Source organism: Penicillium cosmopolitanum, assembly GCF_028827165.1.
Source record: "Penicillium cosmopolitanum strain IBT 29677 chromosome Unknown utg000008l:1.0-4398992.0:1.0-4402845.0, whole genome shotgun sequence".
NCBI classification, from domain to species: domain Eukaryota; kingdom Fungi; phylum Ascomycota; class Eurotiomycetes; order Eurotiales; family Aspergillaceae; genus Penicillium; species Penicillium cosmopolitanum.
In genome coordinates this window covers 3397145-3416188 of record NW_026622678.1, presented here as the reverse complement: position 1 = coordinate 3416188, position 19044 = coordinate 3397145, and the positions used below count along the sequence as shown (strand labels likewise).

The 19044-nt window shown below is 34.4% G+C and overlaps 1 protein-coding gene across 1 annotated transcript; it reads right to left on the bottom strand.

The window, feature by feature from the left end:
- Positions 1–4628: 4628 nt before the first annotated feature.
- Positions 4629–5151, bottom strand: N7509_007855 (uncharacterized protein; the record flags this gene model as incomplete). The annotated part of the gene is made up of 2 exons (XM_056632492.1): positions 4629–4633; positions 4695–5151. The coding sequence occupies 2 exons, from the start codon at positions 5149–5151 to the stop codon at positions 4629–4631; spliced, it is 462 nt and encodes a 153-aa protein (XP_056488043.1).
- Positions 5152–19044: the final 13893 nt, after the last annotated feature.

The window sequence follows — 19044 nt, the reverse complement described above, 5'->3', positions numbered from 1 at the left end:
CTATCCCCTAAAGTGGTGTCCCGACCCCTTACACCCCTATTGGGTTAAGTACACCTATATCCGGTTTAGTAGCACCCGCTTGCCTTAATTTGGTATTTGCTGCTCTCTACCGCCCGTCGGCCCCCACCGGCGAGAGTATATAACTCAGTGCGTTGCTCGACGTCCTTGCCTTTGTCGTGCTGTACTTTACTCTCTTACCCAGCATATTCTGGTATACTTGCTGCACTAAAATAATACCGTATTTCCGGCTTGTACAGTATTCGTCCTCTGTTTCAGCTGAGCGCCATACGCCCTAAGGACTGTACCTTCTCTACCAGCTTACCTACAAACCGATCTATCTCTTAAGATCGACCAAGTTTCCAGCTATAGCGGCTGGACTGTAAGATTATACTTAATAGCACATTAGTGCCTGCCTACGTATTGCTGTACTTTGCTGTACCTTTACCCTCGCTTACGTACCTCTGTCTTACCGTTATAGCCGTATCGATGAAGCCTGACTATTAGGAGACTGGATATAAGCTATTTTTCCTATAGTATTTTTAATGCGGCATTCTCCGAGACTATATTGTCCGTACGTTCACTACTCTACGTATTATTATACTATTGGCTGCTCTTTATCTCCGCCTGTCTATCATTCTAAGACGGTAACGCAAAATAAGCAAATATCTTAGTTATCTACAGAATCCTTTGGCTTAATAGCTCCCCAATAGGGCCAGTCCAACTAGGATAAGCATAAAGATTTACCCGAATAGACGCCGGTGCTCGCACTAAGTAACTCTCGGGGGGTAATCCTTTAGCTCCGGCCTCTTTTTTAGCAAGGCGCAGTAAGGCAGATTAACGCTTTTATTGTCAAACCTCGTCAAATCCGACGATACAACGTTATTATCCAATAAGAAAAATCCCTTATAGGGTAGTCCCTGTACATATGGCTCCCTGGTTATTCTTAAGGGAGTTATGCAGACTACATTGCCGACAGACAGTACCCTTCTCCGTAGCATAGTCTATACAATTCTATAAAACACCCGGAATAGAAAGTTAGAAAAGAGAACTAAAGGAATAGGGGCCGCAGAGTGTATATATAAAGAATCTTGCCAGTACCTCTGAACAGAAGGAACCTAACCTTCGACACTGGCTTATTTCTCTTTAATTTATTATAATATACCTCCTATAAGTCTCGACGAAATCATCTACTATCGTCCGCCTACCGAAAAGACGTAATTTCAAGCACTACAGTTGATCAGTTTATACCCTCATTATTATTCAAATCCATTATCTAAGGGCTGTCCTTTCCTGCCGAATCAAGTCGGGCCATTAAGCTTTCCTTTATCAGCAAATGCGCAGTATCACCAAATGATTTTTCGTTCACCTGTTGAATCCGGGCAGTTATTACCCCTCACTGATAGGGAGGTAGCTCTAGATTTCTCAGATAAGATGGGTATGGATTTTCCGAGTGTGACTCTAGAAGAAGACACCAACGGTCCAGTATCGAACGTCCACGGGACTAATAGCGGCTTATTGAATATTTTCGATGAGGCGTTGCCTTCAGGCCCCGGTGACCATTATAATAAGAGTATGTCTCTGGGATTGATTTTCTCCATATCGTAATCTCGCCTGGAAAGCGTGTTAGACAATTAAATAGCTAACTTAATGCATTACAAGCAGAGACTCAAGATGATAGGTTACGCTAGGGCACCCATATATCTCCTTTACAATATCCTCGCGAATCGGACAGTATTAAAGAGCCTACTGTTTTAAGCTTAGCATCGCTCAGAGATAAGCCTTTTCCTTTCAGGCCGAAGCGAACAGAAGTAAAAACAAAATATTGCCTTCTAAATTTGCAGGTCTGTCCTTATTATCGTCTTACTATTAGCCTATTACCTAATTTTGCTATACAGACACAGCCAAAGTAGAGGACAGGATTTTACAAGATTTCAATATCACTGTGTCCACAAACAACAAGGAGCATCTTAATACAACAACCAACGAACATACTTTAAGCTCTACAGATAAAAAGAACCATAATCCTCTATCTGGTCTATTATCTAGCGATATTGCCTTATCAACTGGCGATGTCGAAGTTAGAGCAGATAAGCTTAGACTTAAGTCACTAGTTTGTACGAACAGTGAAGAAATCCCCCCCCTAGGGATACAGTAGCTACTCGATTACAGAACGCTGTAAGAGTATTTAAGCTAAGGCAAACGAAGCAGTAGTAACCGATACTGAGAACAAGATTCTGCATAAGGAAATCGAAATCCCGTCGGCATCATATAAACCTAATCGAATCAGGTCATTAGGGTATCCCATCTTAATCTCACCTATATTACAGCGCAGTAGGGGGCAGTCAATATACAACCGAACCGATACAGATGCAAATTTGCCTTTAGTGTCGGAGCTTCAATCTGTCGTCATCATTAATCCACATTCCAGAGAGCGAAACATAAGGAAAACCACACTGTCAGCCCTAACGGCCTGTCTAAAAAGAAAGCGAGGCCCATCAGGGTCGTCACATAATGACAGCTGCAGCGACGGCTCTAGTAACGTAGATGACGCAGACTACGTCAGCGAGAGCTCTATTTTATCCTGCGGATCGAAAAGAGCTAGGCGGGCGGCAGTAAAAAGTTCTCCTACTCATCTACAACCTAACAAAAACCCTCGTTGCAACATCCCCTTGCAGCGCAGCGTTTCTCGGGCCTCAAAAAATAAGGAGTCCCACCCCTAAGTGCTGAGGGATCGACGTCCTATATCTAGTCTATCCGATATGGAGACGATTCCTATTCGAGGTTTCCTGACACGGGAGATACTTCTGTCAAAGGTCGTGTATTTAATTACCTTTAAGGAGCGAAATAAGGGTACCTGCTTGCAGGAGCCTGGTAGAACTCTACCAGATTGTAAACGTGAAGCTCAACGCAGAAAGCTTCCCCGGCAGAAAAAGTCCCAGGTTAGAAAATCAGTTAGTCTACCTCGAAGTCTGTCCAAAAACGACGAACTTTTGATCGAATTAAAGAAAGAGAGAGGATTAACGTGGAAACAAATCGGAGAATATTTCCCTAAAAGATCAGTGGGCTCACTACAGGTGCGGTATTCTACACAACTTAAGAGCCGGCATAGAAGAAGACTTAAGTACAGTGAAGATCCTAAGAACCAGACTGCATACAGCAGATCATGTCGGGAAGAACCCTGTCAAAGCAGTGTATTTTCAGCGACGAATGTCAACAGCCAGGCTACCGAAAGGTCGTTGAGATAGCGATACGGTCTACCTCAGCGCAGGCAAACTGTCGACCGTTACTCCCCAGTTTGAGATATCAAAATTCTCGAATTCTTATGTACCACTTATCACCCAGAAACACCTTGAAACACCTGACTACTTAGCCCCAACCTCTGTATTCTGATGCCCAACGATTGAAACATAATCAACAGTGGTGCCCCTTTTAAGATTTGAATGTAGAATCTAGTAGAAGCTTTGTTGTTTTGACATTACCAGCCCGCACAGCATACATCAATAGTGTCTCCCCAGTAGAATTAGTCATGTCTATTGGCTAACCGGTCCTGAGGTATGAGACAACTAGATCCTCGAGGCCAAAATACGCAGCCGTATGAGCTCGGGTAGATCGCCAAGCAAAGGGGAAGTGCTCATAGGCATCATAATAATGCGCTATCCAGGTCATACGGAGAGCTTTTCTTTGTTCGAGAAACTTCAAAATAAGATCATGTATTTTAAATAGGCCATTATACATCTATACGCCTCCCAGTCCAGTGGACTGGGCTTTTACCACCCCCACAAATCGAAATTCAATGCATACCCTTGTGCTCTGAGAGTCATGGTCACCCGGCAAGCCATCTTTGGCCTGATAGTCAAATATGGCCACCGATCACCCCCTCGAAGAAAGCCTATTTGGTTGTTGAGATCACGGCCATTTGAGCCTAGGTATCGATGGTATTCTAGGTTTTCTATGTCTCTCGGTTGAGAGTGGGGAAATACATCGAGAATCAGCTTGAACTCATAGTTGTCGCTCTTGACTAGTATTGATTGGATAGTCTCCTTCCGCCGAAATCAACTCAGTAGGGCCCCCTTTGCCGCTTAGTAGGTGCGATCTGAGGCCCTATATTCTCCTATTCCTTGGTATCTTTGGTATAGCTTTTGTTCTTTTGACGTCCTACTTTCTATACAAAGATAATTAATTGGACTAGTTCTGTTTAGATTACTAGTAGTGGTTTAGCCTTTATAATTTATATAGATCCTAGAATCTAGACTCCGACCTACCTAACAAGCACAGGAACCGACTAATTACAAGCCAAGGTTAAGATAGTTTCGAGAGAAGTAATTGGACGATCGGGGAATTCACATCAATGGATGTATGATGAAATGCATTCTGAGTAATCCCCCCTACACCATATCGTATCCGGAGCACGACCTCGGGACCTTCCCCACTATGTGAGGTCGTATATATATATCAAAGACACTCAACAAAGGAAAGTAGCGAAGTAGGCGACGGCCGTAAGAGCCTTGTCCTCATCGGTTGATGTCTCTCTCCTCTTCCCTCCCACATCCAGCCAAACGAAGGTGACTGAGATAAGATAAAACACAATCCTCTTAAGGCTTTCCTCAGTCGATATCGGGCGCGATAGTTTACTCTAAATCGGTTCAGTCATAGTTTAAGACGTTTAGAGAGATCATGAAGTTTGGATAACTAACCGGCTTTCTTGATTGTGAAGAACGAATTATCCATGTTGGAGGGGTTTTTCACTAGCTTCAGAGTGTTCTCGTCTGTCCAAGTGAGGACCGATTGGGAGCTTATCTCACCAAACCCCCAGGTATCGGAATTTTTCTGATGGTACGGGTGGAAGATCTGAGCCTGCCGCGACTGCGTACAGGCGGATCCTCCAGAGCAGTAGAGGTATTTACCGGAATCGGCATTCTGGATAGAGTGGCCCTGGTTGTCAGAGTCTTCGATAAAAAACCAAGTTTGGTCCTCCTCTCCAGTGGGACTCTCAAATGTCAAAGGTTGTTTGGATTTCGATGCAGCTGTCAGGAGGGAGTTGCCGTTGGCTTGAGCGATTGTTTGGGGTCCCTTGCCCACTCGGGACTCCTGGCTGAAAGCCTGGCCACAAAGGGCGACAATAGTGCCGATGGTAATGTTGGAGAGACGCATGTTGGGATGGTGTGGTGGGAAGGCTGTAAAGAGATTGAAAGGTTCGAGGTTGAGATCGAGAACGTGAAACCTGGCAAGAGACGTGGCTTATATACCTGGTCGTTCTCGGCATAAACCTAATTATCGCAGAGATTGATTTGAAATGGATCAGATGATCGACCTTGAAAGCGGGTCCATATATTGATGTTGATGATTCCCGAGGTCCAAGGCTGGGGGTGATCCTAGGACTATTCACGATGTAGTTACTCCGTACAGGCTAAGGTATATCTCCTGTGGAGCTGAGACCAATTTTTGAAAGTGTTTATAAACGATTGGCAGTTCTCATATCCTACGATCCCGCGCCCCACTGATCAGCGAAAAATCGAAGAGATCTATTTTAGTGTTTTCGATAGTATATATGCTGATTCAATAGTTGCTCAGCCGCAGATCCACTTTCCTGTATTTGAATATCCACCCCAGCTCGCTCAAGGTGTACCGCCGGGGTGAGAAAACTACAGTGAATCTACGGAGTAGTCATGGCTTAAATCTGCCATAATTGGCTCTTAACTTCGGGCATACAGCCAGACGGGTGTGGCCAGATCGGCCAGGAATTACGTTATAGGTTATGGGAAACCCCAAAAAGGTGGGTCTATCCAACAAATTTTAGTACTAAATGATAATGTGTGCCTAGTATGCCGAAAACGGGAGTTAACTGTAGTGGCCAACGAGAGAATGCATTCACTACTGCCTGTAAGGTACCGCAAATTCTCACTATAATCTGTCAGTAACAAAAATGATTATTAGCTTTTCCCTACTGAACCAATATTCAGTAAGAACTTTGAAATTCTAAGATGAATGTACATGCTAAACAGCAAACAGCTAATATAGGTATATACTAAAAACCTTACTTCTTGCAGATAGCAAGTTAGTTCGCCAACACATAAATACTGGTAAGTGGGTCCGATTCTTACCACTATTTCTTGATTTACCTGATCAACGATTCCCGCAGCACTTGAAGACCTTATTGCGCTTCTCCCTTACTTTATAGGGAGCTAGTAATCCGTTTTGTAGTTCGAATTTATCCACTCTTTGCATACCCCACCTGGTCACATTGATTCAAGAATCTGTATAGATAATTCAATAAGGATTTTACACTTGCGAGCTCTGCTCATGCCTTTACAGGAGTTAACAGCATCCAATAGATGACCACGGGAGAATAACACAAGATCTAAGTCAAGCAACTTTCTTAATAACTTGCAAAAGTTTATATACTAACCTAATCTTAGGAATTTTCTCCAGCCCGTAATAATATATCGATACTTCTATTCGCCACTAGTTATTACCACCACCACTATTTGCCGGAAAAGGGGTCAACGTCTCTATTGTTGCGAGTTTTTTCTTTACGCCCTTAGTATAAGATTCAACAAGCTCTCTATTCAGTATCCAGATATAAACTTCTTTCCGGAGCAACTCTAATAGTTTTATAAAGTAACCATTCTGGTTGGCAGCAAGTCCCGGGGTACTAAGCTCACTTTTCAACTCTTTATTTATAGCTTTGCTGATCTCCTTTTTGAGGCTAAGAAGGCCTAGGCCTAATAGAGCTAAATATATCTCTGTCAGAGTATACTCGTTGCAGGAGACGGGGAAGATTTTAGTATATTCGATGGCAAGATTACGTTGAATCAGAATATACTTTATTCCTCTTAATATATTCTTTTTGATAATAACAGTATCTTAGAAAGTAAGCAGGTACCAGAATAGCAATATTATTCAATAGCCTACTATCAGAAACATTTTGTATACTTAGCATAATGTGTATTAGAAGAAGATATTTCTTCGGATGGCTGTCAGTGAGTTAGTACCGAATATATTTATAGAGAATCGAAATAAGGATACACTAAACAGCAGACTTCTCTAATTCTAGCTTAATAAGTTTAGAATTAGTTCCCGGTTATATAGGCTCTTTATAAAGAAAATAAGTTATCAAAGGTTGTAGAATCGCTACATCAGTCTGTACGAAAATTACTTAAGATATCCTAACTTAGTGTAATTATCAAAGCTAGTCTTTATGTTCTGATGTTCTGACTAAAATTTCTGCTGTTTTTTATCTTATCCTAAGCACTATGCCGACTCTTTAAAATATAGAAAAAATATAAATTTTAATATGAAAAGGTTTTTTATTTCTTACAGGCTGTTTCTATTTATAAGTAATTTATAATAGTATTTAATCTAGGTACTTATAATAAAAACTCTATCTCTTTTGTTAATCAGATTTATTCATCCCAGTATATTATTTTCCTAGGGCAATACTGCGTAACGCTTTAGGCTTAGACCTTAGAGAAAGGTATAATATTTTTAAGTTTCCTAGCGCAGAATCAAAATTTAATGTTTGAAATTATTTTTATCTGTTTCAAATAATTTGTTAGTAGGGATGTAATTAAGCTAAAGAGGTATAACGAACTGAATTACCCCTTTTCGTAACTCAGCTTAATTTTCCTAATAGAAAGTATATATTTAAGCTCTTTAAGCTCTGATTCTTCAAACGTTTTTCTAGTATGCTCTAATATATAACAAAAATATTCTAAAGGCTCTTTACGTAATTTTTTATCTCGTTATACCCAGTTTTAGTTATTGCTTCCTGCTCTTTAAGAAAAGCTATTAGCTCTCTCCTATATTATATACGGTAAGTCTTACTAGCTCTATTTCTGATAAACTCCGGTTACTTCAGTTGAATGAAAAGTATATATTGAGTAGTTTCGGAAAGTTTCGAGAGTATAGATCGATAATATTAATCTAACTCAGCCGTCTTACTGTACCAGGTAGTTTTAGCTAAGGAAGCTATCTTAGAATCAACGGTAAGAAGTAGATTATAGGTGATTAATTTATAGTAAATAGCAGCGCTACTTATAAAATTAAAAATACCTAGTACAAATAGGAATAGTGGCTTCTTTAAGTATCTATATGGTCTATCTATAGAAGAAGTAATATAAATCCTAGCAGATCTAAAGGTACATTCATTAGAGTATAAAAGATATACGCTATTATCCTTTACTTTAATCTTCGTTTGAAGCTTAGTTAAATATAAATATTGATCTATTCTCTTTTCTAGATAGCTAAAGTAGCCTTCCTGGAGATCTTTGCTTTGCTATCTGTGCATTACTTCTAATACTTCTGCCTTAATAAATGCTACCAATATCTTAAGATTTTTTCGAGTATATTCTTTTCCTTAGGTTGATTAAAAAATATCTTAGCAGTAAGAGAAGTTCTAAGCTCTAACGTAAACATCTTAAGTATACAGTAATGTAAGCCGGAAGGTGGAAATTAAGCATAAATCAAACAGCTTGTAAGGGCGGTAAAGTAGGCCAGATCTTTATCTTTATTTTTTTTCAGACTCTTATTGAGAATTTTAAATATAGATTTATCTGCTACCTTATCGATATAGCTCGCAAATACTTGTAGCCGAACGGAATTAATACTACCTATTCTTATATTATTGTTTATAGAAATATTATAGGAATACGAGAAATTATACGTTCTTTAGAGAAGTAGTAAGGTAATTCCTTTTCTTTAGAAATAGGGTAGAAAAGGCTTTTAAGCAATATAGTTATTACTAGCTTCTGTACACTGTAACGATCTTATATCAAATTATAATAGTTGTTAGACTTACAGAGAAAATATACTCGGAAAAAATTCTTATCAGAGCCTATTATAATCCTTAAAAGGGAATTAAACGTTAAGGTCTGTTCCGTCAAAAGATAGAAGATATAATTTACTGCTATAATATTTATAACTTCGGATCAGAAAACCTAATATAACCTTGTGTTATGTTCTTTTAATATTCAGACTTTAGTATAGATCCTCCTATTACAGTCTCCTTTCTAGCACTGTAGCGAATCTTAAAATTATAGGTATAATCTTCTATATTCTAACTCATAGTTGGCTAATCGAAGCATAGCCTTAAATTCCTTGCCGTATTCCTGGTAAAGAAATTTATTTTCTGACTTAATAAAAGGCCTAATTCCTTTTCCGTATTTAATTAGATATATAAGCAGAGCAGAATTATATACTGTATTAAATAAGGTAAGTCTGAGGTTTTAGATCTCTGTACTTACCTTTCAAACTTCTTAGAGTAATATATAGCAATATTCAGAGAAATTCTGTCGACTTCTGCCTGCGTTACTTATATGACACTAAAATGTTAAGTTGAGGATTTACTGGTATATTAGGTATATAGCAGCAGCTTTAAAAAAGTAAGGTAATGAGTATATCGATCTAGTGATTTTCGGGGTTTTATAAGTGTCTAAGCAAAATTGTGCCTCCTACTCTTTAGTATCGAGCTGCACTAAGCTATTAAACAGCGTAAGAGTTCTACCTTATGTTCCTAGCACAGGCAAAATCCTAATTCTATTATATCTAATCTACGTACGTTGCTTTATCGCAATTACTAGCCAGTTTAATATATCCTCTTCTGTAGATAGGTATTCTAAATTAAACACATAAGCCTATATAGCATTGTAAAGCCATCTGCGATCTAGATGTTTATAGAAAAGTACCGGGGATATTTCGAACATAGTTATGTATACCCAAGCCGGGCTTGCTCCTGCCTTGATACTGTATCTAATCTTAAGTATCTCTATAATAGAATCTTGATAGCTGAAAATATTTCTGTTTATTTTGTCTAACGACAACACAACTAGAAAACAGTTAGCTAATTTCTTAATAAGTAAATATATTATAGCTCACCGGATAGACTCTGTTTAAAAAATAGGTAAAGATCAAACGGGTCTATTTTTTTCTAGGCTGCCACTTAGTTGTAATTCTTCTTGCTTGTTTTACTAGCAGATAGAATTATAGGATTACCAACAATAAATAAACTTTGACTGATGATAGGATAAAGGTAGCAATATGTGGGATTTACACTCTTTATATAGCTTCCTTAGCTAGGATGTTTATTCTGGGCATATTTCACACTTATTATCTATATATACTTCTAACGTATCCGTATAACCATCTATCTCCTCGCATTTCTCTAGGTTTATCTATATCTCTTTAGGTTGCATTGTATTCTCTTTAAGTTACGTCTCAGTATCTCTTCGAATTATAACTTTTACTTATAATCTATAAAACGAACCCTCAGAGTGCTTGATACTTAAGACTTTGGTAAGTTAAGGGCTATCCGGCCTCTGAAGACTGCCTGACACATTATAACTTTTGTTGTTTAGCTTATTAAAAATACCAGAATATATTATATGCTCTCGGCCCCCTACTGAAGCCTGATTCTGTAGAAATGTAGGACTATTTAGAGCTAATAGATTTATATCTTTAGTCTCCTAGAAACGGTTAGTTTTATCTATTTATAGTACCGTAGGACCTACTTATAGAGAGCTAAAATAATTATTTAAAAACTCGAAATTACGGAAATACTTTAGGAAATAAAATATAGGCAGAATTAGATTATAATAAATATATACAGATAAGTGGGTAGGCTGCGCTAGGTGGAATATATATAAAAGCCCCCTGGAATATGCCCGGGTATTACTAAATTACAGAAGTAGATAAATCTCAATAGCTAACCTTTCTAAATGGTTTATTATAATAAGATATTTTTTTAGCTCTTATAGTAATCTATACGGCTAAAATTCCTAGAGATAACCTTATCTTTCCTTACCAACCTTTTCTACCTTAGTAACCTCTTATAGCTATTTTCTAGCTTATTCTTATAGGCTACAGAGCTAGGGCGCCTAATTTGATTTAAGGTATTACAGTATTGGATAAATTAAATAGTAGGTAGAAGATGTCCCGAATTATCCAGAGAATGTAAAGCATTGCTAATATCTATAATAAGGCTATAATTCTGTATGTCGATAAGCGCTAGATTAAGTACCTTATTAAATATCAGCCGTTTAGACCTTTAATAGGCCCTTAGTAGGGGGTTAAGGAGTAGGCTTTTAGTATAGGGATGCAGTTTAAGAATAAAGTCAGTAGAAATACCTTCTGAAGCTCGAAATAAGAGCTGTAGAATTATTTAAATAAAACTTATAATATAAGATAAGGTATTAGAATCAAAGTCCTCTAAAGAGTACTTATAGAAGATAGATACAGCAGACGATAAATAAAACTTTAGTTAAGCTGTTATTAGCCTAACTTACTCCTATTTCTAAACTAAAGCCTAAATTTATATTATACTAGTACTAAAGACAAATATTAGTATAAGGCGAAGGGGGCTATCTAGAGCATTAGTACCTAAGGCTAATTAGGGACTAAATTATAAGAGAATTTCAGATAAGTTTGAACATAACTTTCTGTAGAATAAAATTCTATTATATCTTAAACTTCGGGAAGATAATCTCTGCTAATATTGCTGTAGGGCGTTATAGATTTCAGAACTTTCTTAGTTTAGCGGAGAAAGTATAGATATTCCTCGGCTATAGAACTGGTAAGACTTACGGTACAATCAGTGGCTTTAAGGCTTACAGTACCAGATTAATACTAGATAGCTTACTAGAATAATTACAGGATATTTCTTATAAAATAGATATATTCTAACAAAGCTAATAGGGTATAGCAGAAGATATAATAGAAAAGATAATTAATGCAAGCTTTTAAGATAAAGAGGCTCCTTATTATAGGATATATGTACTGCTGATTCTGTTAAGCCCCTAAATAATACTTAGTATCTTTTAATTTCTCTATAAATCTAAGTAGTTGTTGTTCGGAATTAATATAATTAACCTTTTAGTATAATATATTCTAGTTAATTAGATTAAGTTTAGTATAGCTTATAGCTAATTTAGAGAATATCTTAATCTAGAACCCTATATTATTAGGAATCTATTTCTCCTTAGGTATCTGAGAGAGCTTGGTATTTAGCGAAAAAAGTATTACTACTCTATCAAAGATGTCTCTCTTATTTATTATAGTAATCTCTAGTCTCTTAGCGACTCTCTATACTATTTATGCTAGGGTAGGGATAGAGCCTTCTTGATATACTCTGATATATAAGAGTAATAAAAGAGCTTTTAATACAGTAATCGAGGGATTATTCTTAATTTTAACTTTAGTAAAATATTTCTACGTTTCTTATTTATATTAAACAGAGAGTATCTGATATAATTAGTCTGAGACTAGATACCTAAGTAAGTCATTAAGATTAAGATATATATAAAGCAACAGAGTTATTATAGTCTTAAGAATAGCTACTTAAGCTTAATATAAAGAAAACTGTTGGTTGCCCCTAATCTTAGACCTTAAGTAGTTTACTAGTATAGGGCGGGGATTAACAAAGAATTAGGTAATATATGTCGGGGATCTAACTACTAGGATAATATCAAATTATTAATGCAGAATTAAGTCTCTTAGTAGCCCAGGCCAGTTGTCTTATTAATAACGAGATTAAGGTAATCCAGTACTACAGAGTAAGTCTGTCTGTTCTGTCTAATAGGGAGCAGATAATCTATATAATACAAGACGTAGACTTTCTGCTTTAAAGTAATAGTAAGCTAGGTAAAAATACCTAGCTTGGTTTTTAAGAACTCAGGATCTGATATCCTGCCCTATAAAGCGCCGTATAATCTCCGCCTGTACTTATGACTATAAACCTAAAGCAGATATCTCTCTATTATTACTATATATATCTAATTAGAAGAGAATAGCCTAGTTTAAAGAGAAAGATAAAATTTATCTTAGCAAGCATAAATAATACTTTGCTAATAGGGTGTTATAAGTATAATAAAGTCCTTATCGACAGTGACCGCTATAGCTAAGCTTAGTATTTAAAGATAGATACGTAGAATTAGCTTACAGCCTTTAAGGCCGAAAAAATAAGGGTATAGGTCTATCAGGTTTATCGTGATTTAGAGAAGGCTAAAACTTAGTATAAATATTGTCGCTTTTCTATATCTTAGACTTGTATTATACTAGGTTTGTATAATTTTAATAAGCAGGTAAGTATAGGAATCTATAGATAAAATAGACTAGGAGTAATTTATTTTATTTAAAAATATAATTTATACAAAAAGCGTCTATTGAAAGTTAACTTACTTTAAAGTGATAAAAATAACTTTTATTTTCTAAGTACTTCTTAACTTTTTAGTTATTTAGGTATTTATTTTTAGATTATAGAGAAGTATAGTACTCTTTTATAATAATTAAACTAGTTCTGATAATTATCTTCTAGCCGAGAGATTTTACTAGATATACTTTAATTATCTTTAGCTCTTTCTGCAGGATAATAGTATTTAGTAGTTAGAAGCTATAATTTTATTTTTAGGATCTACTAGGATATATAAGCCTAGGAATACGTCTGCCACCCTAAAAATACTAGGATTAGCTTGCCTAATATACTTAGCCTACAGCTAATAATAAGGTCTATTTCTGCTGTAATTTAGCTACGCTATTTAATTGCTTACTTTATCAGTCTATAGTCTGGGCCGGAAACAGCAGTAAAAATATAAAGTAAGCCGATATTATTGCGAAAGTAGCAGGTACTGCTTATTCTACCGCCTATATTAGGTATTGACTGAGCAAAGTATTATCAGAAGGTAGATTAGATTTAGTTATTATTACCCCTTAGGGATATAATTAGAGGAGAGCAGTAACGTAACCTTCTTACCGCCTTACGTAGACATCGCCATAACCCATTTTGGGTTGAACATGCCGACCCAAAACCCAGTGGGTTATAAATAGGTAACCTATTTCGACCTATTTAGACCTATTTTAGCATAATTCTTTTATAATCTTTCATAATTTTATGTACTGTATTCGAATACCAGTTCTATATCTTTTTTTTCTAGAGGGATTTAGATCTAAATATTTTATATATAGCTTTATCTAATATTAATTATTCTATATTTAAAATTTAGGATCTAAATATTAAGTATTAAAAAAGTTATTAAAAAAGTAAGACTTAATATAAAGATATATATATAATCTAGTAGGGTATACCACTATCTTTACTATAGAACTCTGTAATTTAATTTATTTTTTAATATACTATTTTTAACCTTTCTAACCTGTAATATATATATATATAATATAAAACAATAATATTATTAAATATAAAACTAAAAATACCTATATATAAGGCCTAAAAACAGATCTAATATACACCGTATTTAAATGCTTGGTATATTTGTTCTGTTTACACCAAAATAGGGACCCACTGGGTCCCTATGTGGGTTTTGGGTTAAGGGTCTCAACCCAAAACCTATCAATAGGTTATAGAATTAGACCCAAAACCCATTTTGGGCTGGGTTGGGTTGGGCTGGGTCATGGTTGACATGGGTTCTGGCGATGTCTAGCTATAACTAACTTATATAGCTAGATAAGCCTATACTAACTAATAAAGTTACCTCTTAGATACCTATCTCTATATTCCTTACTCTTCTATAACGTCTTCCTCTAAACCCTGTATATTAGACCGATATAGATTAGCAAGATAAATTAATTAAGGTATAAGAATAATAACTTAAACAGCGAGAACCCTGACTTAAGAAGTTTATAATTATACTTTTAAAGAGAATATAATAGATAAGATAGAATAAGCTCTCTAAGGAACGACTTTTCTATCTATTTATTATAACTCTAAGATAGAGTAAATACTCTCTTCTCTTAAGATTACTACTATTAGTACAGTAGGATTCTATCATTATATTATTAAAAAGGGTACTAAAGCCTTTATTACTATACTAGATAAGATTAACCGAATTATAGAGGATCTTACTCTAGATAGCCTCTATCTAAATAACCTTAACTTAGGACCTCTAACCCCTAAGGATATTAAAGCTATATAAAATTATACTAAGATACTAGAATAATATTATAATAATATAGATATATTCTCTGTAATCTGGTTAGACTAGATACCTAAGTTTTAAAAAGATATAGAATATACTATTAATAAAGGTAATAAAATCTTTAATCCTAGTTACTATCCTCTCTATAAACTCTTATTTAAAGAGCTGAAGATAGTAAGGAATATATTATAGAGAAGCTAAAGTTAGGCTTTATTATACCTAGTTTAGCCCTATTTATATTACTAATTCTAATAGTATATATATCTAATAGTAAACTATACTTCTGTATTAACTATTGTAAACTTAACTCTATTATAAAGAAGGATTATTATCCTCTACTACTAATTAATAAGTTACTACAGTATATCAGTAAGGCTAAGATCTTTATAAAGCTTAATATATAATAAAGATTCTATTAAATTTAAATATACCCTAATTCTAAAGACCTTACTATATTCTAGACCTGCTATAGATCTTTTAAATATAAGGTTATATCTTTTAGATTAACAAATATACTAGCTATATTTTAGAGGTTTATTAATATAACTCTTGCTAAGTATCTTAATAATTTTTATACTATATACATTAATAATATCTTAATCTACAGTAAGATAATAGAGAAATATATTAAATATATTAAAAGGGTCCTTTAACATCTATATAAGGTAGGATTATAAGCCTCTATTAGTAAATATAAATTCTAATATTTATATATATTACTAGTACTTAATTCTTAGGCTTTATTATCAGTACTAAAGGTATCTCTATAGATCCTAAAAAGATCCTTATAGTCTAGGAATAGAATATACTATCAATAGTTAAGGATATATAATCCTTCCTTAGCTTTATAAACTTCTATCAGTAATTTATTAGGAACTATAGCTATATATCTAAACCTCTTTACTAACTTATAAGAAAAAAGGTTATCTTTAAGTAGGATATAGAGTATTAAGAAGTATTTAATAAGATTAAGAGAAGACTAACAGATACCCTAGTCCTCTATTATTATAACCCTAAATATAAAACTAAAATTAAGACTAATATATTAGAAGGTTGTATAGGTATAATACTCTTATAATAAATACTCTCTAATAACCCCTAGTATCTAATTATATCTCTATTAAAGTCTATAGATCCTACTGAATATAACTACTAGATATATAACTAAGAGATACTTACTATTATCTGTATACTTACTGAATAGTAAGCAGAACTAGAAGGACTATAGTAAGATAACTGCTTCTATATCTATAGTAATTATTATATACTAAAGTAGTTTATAATAAAGAAGACCCTAAGCTCTTAATAGGTCTAATAGACTAAATTTCTCTCCTAATTCTATTTTATTATCTGCTATTAAACTAGTAAGTTAAATACTATTATAGATATTTTATTCTGTAAGAAAAACCTCCAGAATTATAATAAATAACCTTCTATACTAATACTGGAGATAATCAAACCTTATATTATATTAGAACTCTTTTATCTGATAACTAGATTAGTAGTTAATCTAGTAGTTTAGATAATATTCTCGCTAATTAATACCTCTAATATAGTAGAATAGGTTCTATCTATAAATAAGATATATTCCTTACTTAATAAGTACTGTAAATAGGCTGCTATTAAAAAAGAATCCTAATAGACTATTAAAAGTAATTAACTACTATTTAAGAGATAACTAGTTATATCTAATAATAGTAATCTCTGTATATAGCTTCTTAATAAAATCTATTATTAACTACTAACTATATACCCTAGTTAAGGGAAGATACTTAAGCTTATTAGCTCTTAATATTACTAGCTAGGCTAGACCCTAGATATTAAAAGATATATAGATAACTACCTTATATATAAGAGAACAAAGTAATAGCAGAATAAGCCTCTAGATTTACTATAACTACTCTCTATATCTAATTAACTAGGATAGTATCTTTCGATAGACTTCTGCTCTTTTAAAAAAAAAATACAGATATAATACAGTTCTTATCTTTATATATCGGCTTATAAAATAACTAATATCTATCCTCTGTTATAAGACTACTATATCTAAGCAGACCGTACGACTGTTTATCTGTTATATTCTTCTATATTAGAGAATCCTAGAGACTATTATCTTAGACTAAGGAGGTTAGTTTATAGCAGACTTCTAGCAGAAATTTAGTAGGATTCTAAGTATTTAATATAAACCTTTGATAGTATATTATCCCCTAACAGACGGTTAAACTAAGAATATAAATAAGTAAATAGCTTAACAACTACAGATATTAGTAAACTATTAACAGAATAACTAGTTAGACTATCTCCCTATTATTAACTATACTGCTGTCTTTCTTCTATAAGAGAGTATAGGATAATCTCTCTTCTTTACAGAGAGAGGCTTTAAACCTAAGATATCTTTTAACTAGATTATAAATATCCCTAAGGTTAATACTGATAATATATAATATACTCAGATAATAATAGATAATATTTAGAGAGTATAGAAAAAGGTCTGTAAAGTAATAGGAAATACTTAATAAAATTAGAAATAATATACTGATAACTAACGCTGTAAAGATACCTTAAAATTATATCTTTATATCTTTATAACTACTAAACTCTAGAAGATAGCTTAACCTAATAGAAAGCTATCTTATTAAGCCTATAGACTATTTAAAATTATTAGAAAGGTCAGTAATTCCTAGAAGTTATAACTCCTAGAAAGTATAAAGGTCTATCTAGTATTTATACTAGAGAAGCTCTGCTATACAGTATATATAAAACCTCTAATAGGCTAAATACCGGATATTACCCCTCTGCTAGTTATTAACAAACAGAAAGAATTTGAAGTTAATAAGATCAAAGATTTACGCCTATACTATCGATAACTATAGTATCGTATATTATAGATTAGCAATAAAGATATAAATTAGTATTCTGCCGGTAATTTTAAGAATATACTGGAGAAACTTACTGTATTCTATTTAAGATATCTGTATAAGGCCGGCCCCCTAGTATATCTACTACTATAGCTAAATACAGTAAAGAAAGACAAATTTATAGAAGACTATAATAACGATAATAAACTAATACCTAATTATTTAAATCAGCCTAGAGACTAGGCTTCTTTAAAGAAGGGGACTATATAATGATATACCTATCCTCGTACCCGTTACGTACACTACATAACCTACAGCTGCCTATTCCTTTATGTACTATGTAGATAGCTTCCTCTCTTTTCTTCCTTCTCTAGTTTTGTTACTTTCGTCTAATACTACATGATCCATGTCATCCGAGTTCCTTACAATACCTTAGATACTCAACGCCGATCTGAAGCCGAATCCTCTTTGAGTTACCTGCATATCGAGGCCTACCCGAACCCTAATATATTTAAGATCCTATAAGTATTCAGAATTCTTGATCTCTTTAAGAATCAGTCTGTATATAAACTGTCTAATCTAATCTCTACTGTCCGATATCCTTACCTAGTTACAGGTCTCTAGCCTGACAACTTAGTAACCATTACACATTACACAGGTCTAAGGACCACCGTTTTGTTGACTAGTAGACCAGTTGGCGCCCTAGTATAGCAGCTTTAAACTTAGCGAGCTTAGGTACTGGATAATTAAAGAATTGATTGATTGATTGATCTTTAGCCTATAAATATTGAAAGCTATATTTAAGTCTTAGCTAGAGTCAAAGCTCAGGATACTGTGGTGAATAGCGGTTGAGGTTTGCAGCTGTGCGCTATGTGGGCAGCCTTATAGAATTGGTATTTAGCCACGACAGGCCGTGACGAGACGCTAAGCTCACGTAAGAGTATGGGTCATTCTAGGTGTACGTACTTGGATATATAACTTGTTTCACTAGCGACTCGGACAGCCATGCGGGTCGGCCAGCACAAAACACCATAGTCAAGGCAAAAAATTAACTCAACAACCTTTGTTTATTAATGAAATCTATTAAAAGGATCGTATTCTTTATATTTTTTTGGTATCCCTGAATATTTTTTGGACTTCTAATTTCGATTCCCGTAGTGAATATATATATTTTCGCGATATTTGCTGAAAATTCTCCGTAATTCCAAGAAAACAACAACTCAAGACGTAAATCGAATTTTTGTTATATCTCAGAAACCACA